The 10,985-nt window shown below is 42.0% G+C and overlaps 1 protein-coding gene across 1 annotated transcript; it reads left to right on the forward strand.

Annotated features, from left to right (window-relative positions):
• Nucleotides 1-734: 734 nt before the first annotated feature.
• On the forward strand, nucleotides 735-10,116 carry LOC103923898. The gene is made up of 11 exons (XM_009332334.1): nucleotides 735-779; nucleotides 1,027-1,161; nucleotides 2,485-2,609; nucleotides 2,929-2,997; nucleotides 3,512-3,625; nucleotides 4,463-4,578; nucleotides 5,475-5,530; nucleotides 7,020-7,072; nucleotides 7,717-7,844; nucleotides 8,375-8,531; nucleotides 9,610-10,116. Exons 1-11 carry the CDS (start codon nucleotides 735-737, stop codon nucleotides 9,710-9,712), a joined length of 1,101 nt encoding a protein of 366 aa, XP_009330609.1. The 3' UTR covers nucleotides 9,713-10,116.
• The last annotated feature ends 869 nt before the right edge of the window (nucleotides 10,117-10,985 follow it).

The following is a 10,985-nucleotide window of genomic DNA, read 5'->3' on the forward strand; positions in this document are numbered from 1 at the left end:
CTAAAAACAGATCTGGAAAACACTTCCAGAAATGATGTCTCTTGATTTTTGCATTGGCATCCAATAGGCTCACTCTGTGTGTATTTCCAGACTCTGTGCCCTCAAAATCCCCCTTTATCTGTATGCACGAGGGCAATAAGCGTCTGATTTCAGTATTTCTTTGCATTTTACGATGAGTAATTTTTCAGAAGCAGAACTTCATCCATGCCCAAAAATGCATACAGAAATCTTAATCTCCACGTTCCAGCTTTTAATACTTCACTTTGAGTGAGTTCTGCACGAATACATGAAAATATACATCTGAATTTGAAGTTGGGGACTTCTGTGCCTAACAGTTTTTGTGATTTGAGATGTTAACTGGCGCTACACCAGCCCAGCTGCTAGTTACGTTAGTAAAGTGCTGGGTTTCCTATGACTGACTTTCTTTCTCTTCCTTTTTCCTTTTCAGTTCTATGTTTTCCTTAAGTATAAGTTGTCCTACATACAACCTGGAGCTAGATGGGGAAACAGCATGTTTGTGGCTCAATTTCTTCCTTGCAGACACTCTTTTTGAGGACACATTTCCTAAGGATTTTGGTCAAGGGAACTTCTCGTTGCAAAATAATCATCTTAATTCAGGATAATATTTTACCTTGTCTGTGGCTCTGCGGCTAACATGCAATAATTATGTTCCCTCTCTAAAACTGCTTGTCATCTACTTCCTCTCCGCTTTCTGTGTCTGCTCTGATGAGGAAATGGGCAAACAAGAAAGGGAAAACGCTTTTGTGTCAATGAATGATGTAAGTGTTGCATGCCAGATTAACTAAATGTTTTCTGAGCACATGGACTGTCCTGTCTTATGAATGAGGCTTCACTGCTGCTAGCAAAACTCTCTGGCTGTTTGCTGGGGTGCCTGCTACTAAATATAAAAAGTGAAAGTAAAATTTCATTCCTGAGAAGAAACCTACGGAAAACAAAGACTTACGGACCTTCTCCCCCTCCTTTCCTGCCTCCAGCTGGAGCTGAAACCCGTTTCCCTTTCCCTAGGCGCTTGATTCGGTTTACTTCGCCGGCTTTGCAGAGACCAGCAAGACCTTTGTGATCGCTCGTCTTGCCAAGCGTCCTAATGGGATCTGTGAGATGTGGCTCTTCCTGAGGGTGGATGGAGTAGGAGAGTTTGAAGTAAGTGGTGGTTGTGGGATGACATTCAAGAGCAGTGCTTAACTCCTGTACTGAACCTGTGTTAGGATCCCAAGCAAAAATTAATGTTATCTGCATCTTAGAGATTAATATTATTTATATTATTATTATAAAATATATAATATAATTATTATAATATATACTATATATTAATATTAACTACATTAATATCTTAACAGTAAGACATTGGTGCTGTGACTAAAGACAGTGGTAGAACTGGCCAGATTACTGGTTATGTCTAATTTTTGGAGTAGGTATCTGACACTCATTCCCTTTTTCTCATAATGTGCACACAAAACAGCATTTTTTCTAAAAAATGTCTTGGTAAGTCTCCCAGGAAGAATTTGGGCAGTCAGTCTTTCTGATGATGTGCAGCATGTAGTTAGTAAGTTACGTTGCATGGTTATGGTTGATTTTTTCCCCTTTTTTAATGAGTGAATGCAGTAAGAACCGTTGTGGAATTGCCTCTTGCAAAGAGAAAGGAAGGCTTTTAGAGTTGTATGTACATCTGCTTCATTCTTGCTAAAAGGAAGACAGTATTAATCATATATTTTGCCTGTGGATTTCCTTTTTTGTTAATAGCTGACTATATGGTAAAGAAGGAGGGAGGATCTGACATAAATTCCTTTGCACTCAACTATCTTTACGTTCACAAATTTGTTTTGCTAAGTAGTCATGACCAGAAAAAGCAGGAGACATCCTCTTTGCAGAAAACCAAAACAGAGAAGACTGATGTGCATTATTTGGTTTTCTAAGTAATATTTAGTAGAACAGATTTACTTTGTGGCTTTGTCATTTAGAACTGCCAGCCAAGTTCAGGACCTTCTTCGATCCTTCCCTCCAGCGACAGGCATAAGCTCTCCTTTTAGAAAGGTAGCAGCTTTAGAAAACAAGCCATATTTTTCAAAGAGTAGCTGAAGAGTTTTGGGAGCTTGCATGCACTAGAAATTTCCAAATTAGAGTTTCATCAAATTCAAGCTCAAACCAAATTACTCCCAAAGCCCTGCATCAGCTTGGCTGTAGGCTTGACAGAGTCACTAGCGTAAGGAGCTGAGCTCTTACAGTGGCCTCCCTTCACACAAGTGATTCAGTTGTATTATCCGAAACAACAGCGTGTTATCTAGTAACTCAGGTGTTTTAGATGCAATTTTCCCTCTCTAATATCTAATTACCAGAAAGCAGGTAGAACTAAAAAGCCATTTCGATCAAATGTTCCTCCTGCAGAGGACCGTCAGAGCAGGAATTCACCCACGTTGCATCCCTACAATTGAACTAAGCAAATGTTTTCCCGAAATGCCTTTTTAGCACCCACAACATCCAAACATGATGGTGAGTGATGAATCTGAAGAGATTTGGAGTGGAGGAGGGCTCACTATTGAATACTTAGAGCCCCAAACACGCTGGAAAATAAGCTTCGATGGATTTCTCAGGTACTGCAGCATGCTACAGTTTCATTTATCTTTATCTTAAAGACAAAGGCTTTTCAAACACTATCTGGAAATACATTTAACCGACTTGAACCAGAAGTTATGTGGTAGCAATAGCACGCATTGATTTTTATGGAATGAAAATACAGCTAGCAATATCTGCATCTGGTTTAGGGTTGTAATATAGCATTACTGTTCTACCTTAGCAGACAATAGTGTCACTCTTCTGCAGTGTCTCCTATTGCATCCACTTCCAAACATGTAAGAAACATTTTGCTGTTTGTTTAGGAGTGATACAAAATTAGAGTGCTTTGCCTTACAGAAAAGGGCCCTACCGACAGCAGTGGAGTGAAGAGGAAGGCGAACTTGTGCCAGTTAAATTCTCTTTCCAGTAAGAGTGTTTCACTTTTGCTTTGGGATGTATAGTGAGTTCGTGGTTAGAGATTTGGTTGCTGTTTTCAAAGGGTCATTTGCACAAGGTAACACACGAAGCCCCTGCCTCTGCTTTCTCTTTCTCTTTATGGACTCTATTTGTCTGATAAAAAATGATTTGCTGTCAAAGTAGCACAGCGTTTCTGGAGTAATGCTGCATTTGCACCTCCAAACAGACTACGTGAGAGAAAGCAGCATGCTTTCGCTTGCAGCTCTGCCCTGCCAGCTTCCCTTCCTAGGTAATCTGTTGACTCTTGCAGGCTGTTGTCGCTCTTCTCAGTTTCCTTTTGTTTGCTTTCTTGAAAAGTAGTAACGTACTACTTTTAGTAGTAACACAAAAATTACGAAAATCAGAATTTAGCCAATAATGATAAAATACAAAGATTGCCATTGTCAGAGTAGCAAGTGCACAACTTGGCCTGGTATCACCTGGAAGTTAATAGTGTCTTTTATTTTTTCCCCTCTTTTCCTAGTTGGGAGAACTTCACAGAAGTCTTTAACTTTAGTGTCGACAGTCACCCCAGCACATTTGCCCGTGCTTTTGCCCAGGAACCGTGGACCATCGAGTTCTTCCAGCGGGTGAAAAAGTGAGAGGCGAGATTAATTTCTTCTGGGGTTAATAGTAATTTTTCTACAGATCCCTTCCGGGTCTGTCATATGTTGTTTTAGAACACGATTTTAGAAGGTGGGTTTAATTTGAAGTGAGCTAACAAAGGACACAGCTCCTGTTAGGTGTCTCCTGGTTTCATTACCACACCAGACCTGGCAACCTCTAAGGAGGATCCTGCACACGGATGGGATCTTCCTGATGTGTGGGTGGAGGGACCTGCCCCCAGTTTTGGTCTGTAAAACCTTGAGCATTAAGAATATTTCTTATTCTGTCTTTTTTTCATTGCTAACAACCTGATTTAGACCTCTTCCAAAACCAATGGCACAGGTATATCTAAGCAAAGGATCAAATATAATCGTGTGAAAGAAGGGCTAAAGTGGGCGTTTTAATTACTATACATGCTTCAGAGAGCTGAAAATACAGGAACAAAATATGAGTATCAGTAGTGTGTTGTTTAATACAAGCAGAAAATACGTATATCAATAGTGTGTTGTCTTTGGTGATATCTGCTGACTTCTAAGCAGCAACTTTTTGGTAGTACAGCATTTTTTTCAAACAAAGGGCATTTTTACAGTCTGTCAGGGTGGGAATTTGCTGCTGTTTCATTCTCAGGTGTCTCATAGACATTATGTAGCAATAACTGGGAAATGTAAAAGTGGTTGCTAATGTGTAAAATCTGGCCTAGCCATGATCCAGATGCTCTGAAATCTCTCCTTCATTTTGGGATATAAGTCTATCTAGCTTGGCATTGGGGCTGCCTTGATTTTGCCTTGTTGATTTTGTTTGTGTCGATTCACTCTTTTCTTTCTCCCAGACAAAGGGAACAGCACTTCCGACATGAGCAGTGGGGCCAGTCTGTTGGAGAAATTGAAATAGAAAATCATGAGAAAACTGAACTTTCCCTCAAAGGTGTTCGGAGCCACTCTTACGGTAACAGCACCAGAAGCAATCCACTTGGCTACCTTCACTATAGATGGTACTGGCAGGACAGTGGGACTAAAGATTATCTTTAAAAATAACCAATTCCATGACTGGGCATGAAGTTAAGACATTTCTGAGGAAATACCCTTTTTATGGCTAAACTTCACATGTAACGCTCTGAATTGAGGCCTTGCAGTTACAGTTTCTAAATGAAGAAGAAACATGACAGCTTGTTCCTAAGACACCCCCCCGTCCTGGAATCACTCCCTCTTGCTCTTACAGCCCCTAAAGCTGGGTGACTGTCGCAGAGGGGCTGAGGACCAAACAATTTGCCTTTCCAAGTGCTGGGAGCCTATCTGAGCAAAGAGCTCCTTTTATCCTTGTTATCCGTCAAAGGATAGGTACCAGACTACCTAGACCCAAGTAGGCATGAAGTCTCCCGGAACCACAAATCCTTCCTCTCTTCACCTCATTAAAGGTTGATGCTCCTCAAGGCAGCAATATTCCTATTTAAGGGGGAGATGGGATATAAGCTCACAGCTGGGCCAGATGAGTGCAGAGATTCATGATGGAGAGAATTTGGTCCATTCATGTCTCGTGAGCTGCTGCAAAGGCGTTGACACATGTGGAGCTGTTAAAATGTTTAGTGACATTTTCCTGGATTTGGCCAGTACGTAGACCTGTTGTCAGTCTGGCTTGACATATTACTCTGCTCCCCTTTCCATTTGGCCTTGAACTAATGGAAAAAGAGGAACAATTCCATTATTGTTTTGGGGACATGCTTAGCCTGTTATCAATTACTGGAGAATTTCTTTACTCAAAGTTAATGTCAAGTCAGGTACCATTATTTCACGTTTTCCAGCAACAGTTAACTTTAGGTTGGGTGATTTTGTTCTTTTTTGCAGGTATCAGGAACTGGTCTGAGATTTACCGGTATGTCATGATTTTGGCACGCTTTGAGGTAGGTATTAACATGCCAATATGCTACTTAACCATGAAAATGGAGGTGTTCTGAGCACCTCATATTTAAATAGCCTGAAATAAGGCATTGGGAGCATCCACGGTGTGCAATCAGAAGTGCTAACTGATGCCATCATTAGCACATATCAATGCTGGAAGCAGCTCTCAAAAGCAGAGCCATGTGTGTAAAAAGCGAGATTTTGCTACACTGGTTGAACCAAAAGTTGTTTTGGTAACTTGACACTGTTTGTTTTGGCTTTTTTAAGAAAAAAATAGATAGGCAGCTTTATAGGACAGTTTCTCGGCTGCCGCAGATACCCAGCGCTCAATGGAGTTGATGCAGTGCTGATTCACACTAATTGAGAGCCCGAGGTGTTTGAAGGCATCTTAAGCCTTCATGACAGCAGTCGGCAAATATTTCTGCTGGTGCTCAGCTCTAATCTCTGCTTTGCCCTTGTGGCTGTGCCAGAGGAGTGTCTGCGCCGTGGCTGCTGGGAGCACACAGCCTGGGGAAATGCTGAATGCTGGCGTTACAAGCTGGCATGCAACCCGAACAGATGCTCCTGAAAAGGCATTTCCTTTGCCAACACAGGCGTAAAGAAATCTAAACTCTTGGTTACAGGCAGCATTACAGGAGTTAAGGCTGAATTCGGAATAAAAATTCTTTTCCCAGATATATGTTGGCCAGCACAAAAACACACCTTGGAAAATCCCACATATGTGCAGATCCAGTAGCTGCTGTGATTTAACGTATGCCTGTGTTCCTTTTCATAAGACTGTGCTTTTGCACCGTGATGTGTATAGTCGGGTAGTAACCTCTCCCTTTTCTTCACAGTTATTCAGGACTCAAAATAACTGTGGCTCTTCCTCTCCTAATTAAAAGCCACGTGACTGTTTGTTAAGGAGCAATTGGAAGTTTATCACTGATTGAAGTTTGGAGTCCTCATACCCTGAGTGTCTGTACATATAACATCACAGCGTAGGCTTATATTTGCCTCAGAGCAGCCCAAGTGGAACACGAAGAGATTCAGACTCAAGGATGGAAGAGAAATTAATAAAAACATGAGATTCCAGTTCCTTCTTATTTAACATTTTTTCCGTATGCTGCTCTCAGGCATAGAATAATGTAGGTTAGAAGAGATGTCTGGTCAAAGCAGGGCCAACTTTGATAGGTTGCCCATCAGTTTTGAACATAGCTAGCTGACATCTCTGCGTGTATTTTTTCCCTCCTCCTCTTATATGTTTGCTGTGGACTTTCTGTTGTCCTTAATGTCCTTAATTTGTCCTTAATGTGTCTGGTTTATATTCTTGGACTCTCATTTGCTGCCAGATTTTCATGGAAGATGTATTGAGAAGATTTAAAAGTATAAAGTCAGAGCACACTGCATAACCTGAGTTGTATCCAGTGTCTTCTTGGTCAAGTCAGTGTATGATCCACGCAAATGAGTCCACATAAATTAGGCTGCTTTTTCTTTATCGCTCTCTTACAGGATGGGACTGCGGCACATTTAACAGTTATTAATATGCCAGCTACCACAACTAAGTAAGTAACCAAGGAAGTTTATGCTGCTAAAAACATATGTCTTAAAGGTGGCAGAAGCTGCTCTGCAGGACGCCTATATGCACATTATTGCTTTGAACCTGTATAGCCCGATTTCCATCCACACCCTCTTGCTTTCCACTCCCTCAGCCCAATTTTCCATTTGCAATTAGTCACAAGGACAGCTTTTACCTTCAGTTACTTCCTTCCCATTCAATTACTGTTTGGCTGATGCAGCTGCCTGTCTTACTGTCTAGATGATTTAGAGGTACAAACTGAGCACTTCCAGCTATTTAAGAAGGTGTGTCTGTCTGTAATGGGGCACTACGCAGGGAGCCCTGCTTTGCTGACTGGCGCTCTCTGCCTCCAGAAGCTTAAAGACCAGCATTCAAAGCCCTCTGACCAAGTGGGACCAAGGGACCTGCCTGTCCCACCCGCCCACCACAATCCATCCTGCAAGCCTCATCTTTCCTGCACGCGGGGCTTCCACCGTTCAGCATTTGCAATATGCCACAATATAACCTTATTCCTGCTGCTTTCCAGGCATGAAGGCCACGCTCAGCGTTGAGCTCCCCTGGAAGACCAATGTGCTGGTCCCTTTGAGTTTTAGTTGAACTTTAATTCTGCTCCGTTTCTTTCCCCTTCAGCCTCACTGTAGGTTATGTCTTTTTCCCCGATGGGAGGAAGGCTGGCATTGAGTGGTCCAATGCCTCGCTGGCTGAGATGGCTGATGATGGTGTTATCAAGGATGAATATGGAGTCAGTTTTACTGCTGGTAAGCTAAATGTAGCTCGCCTATATCTGCTTTCAGCTTTTTGGCATGCAGTTAATTTAGTGTAGAAAAGTGAAATACAGTGAAATTCTATGTGATCCTTGGAGCAAATTTGAAAGCTAAGTGCATCATGTTAACACCCTGAGAAATTTACTTCTGTGCTTAAGTTAAGTCATATGTGTAGTGTGTCATCAGTGAAACTTGTGTGTGTGTCCGCTGCAGGATCAGGGCTACAGGCAGCTGTACCAGAGGGAGAGTTACAGTTTCTATTTGTGGTGACTGTTGCTTATGCCAATCCAGATAAATGATGTGATTTTCACTTTTGGAGTGTCAAAACATATGTTATGAGGTGGATTCAGCTGCTCTGGGAATACAGCTTGATCAAAGATTTTACTTAATTTACAAAGCAGACAGGAAAACTATTGCTCTTTAGAAACGCATAAGAAGAAACCATACGCAAAAATCTTGGGCCTTTTTAAGATAAAATGCTACTGAAGGTTGGAGACATTCTTCCCTTTTTCCTCTTATCAAAGGTGGCAAGTACTTTGATGTTTCTGCAACGCTGGATAAGCAGGCTTGCCCCCTGGTGTATAACGGCCTGATTGGAAGTGGCGTTTTCCATGAGTGCATTGCAGATTTCCGACTGAACGGGTTAACGCAAGGCTGGGGCTTGGTTGAATTTTATTACAGGTAAAATAATGACAGGCAAGAAGAGGTAAAGCATTTCCATCCTCCTATATTGACCTATGTGGCTACAGCTCCATAGATATTTGAAGCATAAATGCACAGGTTTTTCATCTGATGTAAAGAAATGTTCATTTAATCTTAATGTGTTTATTAAATTGACAAACATGATATATGTTATTTGAAAAAGAATGATTGTGCAAGCACTTCATACATGTAGACAAACCACGGGCACTTGTTCAGTTGTTTGTTATATAGGTTTATGTAGGATTTTGTATAGATGTCCATATAGGTTTATGAGTTGGTGGATGGGCCATTCTGGAGACTGTCTTAGTTAGGCAATCTGTCACATCATAAAAATAATGAGTCCTCTACCCCAAACAGCAGGCTAACCGTATTTGTCAGACTAGAGCACAGAAGAGAGAAATGTTCAGAAAATCAAAAAAATTCCTCTTCTAGGGAAAACAATTATATCAACAAAATATGTGCTTCTTGGTGAAGTGCTGTTTCTGCTGCCACATGATTGTCACAGTCTTTTACTGGAGCCTTTTCTCTATTGAGTCTTTTCTCTCATGAAAAAAAGGCAAGTTTGGTTGTTTACATTTAGTTTGCTTTTTAAAATAAACACTAATTCTTGGCTGTCAGAGGAAAAGCCATAGATGACTTTCAGAAGACTGAGAGCTCAGCTTCTTCTGAAAACCAGACACATTTCAAGGACATAAAATAAGCCACTAAACCCCCAAACGCCTGCTGATTGCACTTGAAAACCTTGGCCTGTAGCTGCTGCCAGGTACCTGCTCCACGCCCTTCACTGGCTGTCAAAACCTGCGTGGTGGAGGAAACGACCCAGCACGGAAAGTCTCCGCTAAAACCCAAACAAGGCACCCTCTGCAAGTCCGGGCGGTCCTGGATGTTTCTAGATCTGCCCCAGGAAGGCTTAATTTGGCAATGCTGACAAAATTCCCGTAGGCTCCCGTCTCATATCTGCTTCCAAATCAAAACCATGTTAGAAATTAAAGGGTGGGTGTCTGGTTCTTTCCCCTCGCCGCAGAACGCCAACTCAGCGTCGCTGCTCTTCTTGCAGGGACGAAGCCTCCCAGCTGGTTCCGAATTTGCAGCTTGGTTCAAAAGCTGAAGGACCCGACCTTTCCTCCTGGTGCCCTGCGGCCGACGGCTCTCCCCCGTGAGCGTTCGCAAGCTTGCCCCGGCGACATTAGCAAGCAGCAGCTTTCAAAAAAAATGTTATTCCCCGCAAAATGCAGAGTTTGGAGTGTGGAACTCGTTGTCAGAGGACGCTGCAGAGGTCGAGGGTATAAAAGGATTTAGGGAGAAATGAGATGCATTTCGGTTGTGCAGCTCTTAGTGGTTGCTAATCATGGTGGTCTGGAGGCAATTTAAAGGAAACCTCTGAACAGCTGATTGCAGGAGAAGTGCACTAGGAGGGATCGCTCTACGCTCTGTCTTTTGGTATTTTTCCTAAACTGCCAGCTGCTCCCTACCATGAAGACCAGGACGCTGGGCTACGTGGATTTCTGACCCAATTTAGCAGTTCCTCTGTTCTTTCAGATTTGTTTTTGAAATAAAAGCTCTATCTTTCTGAACCCTCTCGTTGTTATAGTCATTAAAACATGGGAAAAAGCTATTACAGGAAACTACACGGGTTTGATAGTCTTGTCTATAACTGTATGAGAGCTGAACTGGAGGAGGTAGGAGAAAGCACATCTAAATGAGGTGTCCTCTAGGAATAGCATTAATGGCCAATGAAATGAGTGATACAAACACATTTTTCCCTTGTCTGAAGGAAAGCCAGGGTCTGGTAGTCCAGTTTAGGAGGCGTTCGGAATTTCTCATCATTCATTTGAACTTAGACGCCTTATTAATCACAACATCCATGTTAGTCACTGATAGCTGCTGGCCCAAGGTAACCTACAGCGTATTCCCTACCTAGATGCATCTTGCCATTAAGTAGTGAAAATTAAACATACTTACGATATGTCAAGAAAAAATAGTTACGTGGAAGATCTGGACAGAAGGAATTAAGGAAAGATGCCTCATTCTTTATACCAGGCAGCAACGCTATGCAACTGCTGGGAGCATGATAAGGTTATATTATAATAGTACCTCCACCCCATTTAAGAAAGCAGTGAAATCGGGGTGCATATATATATATTTATAATCTCTGCTTAGGTTGACACTGGAGGAGACTTTAATAGACTTTAAAGAAGACTTTCTCCTTTAGTAGTTCTTACACTTATTACTATAACAGTGTTATGCCAAATAGGTGCATGAACGTAAAATTATTCAGCCTATATATATCATGGCAATGACTGCATGTTCAAATTTGGGATGCATCACTGAACAAGGCTGGGATGATGCAAGCAACAGCCTGATGTGATGTAACAGGCTGATTTTATCAGCAGTCCCTTCTGCAGCTGCGCAGTAGAGAGATTCCCACTCCCT

Source organism: Pygoscelis adeliae, unplaced genomic scaffold (assembly GCF_000699105.1).
Source record: "Pygoscelis adeliae isolate BGI_AS28 unplaced genomic scaffold, ASM69910v1 Scaffold18, whole genome shotgun sequence".
In the NCBI taxonomy this organism is placed as follows: domain Eukaryota; kingdom Metazoa; phylum Chordata; class Aves; order Sphenisciformes; family Spheniscidae; genus Pygoscelis; species Pygoscelis adeliae.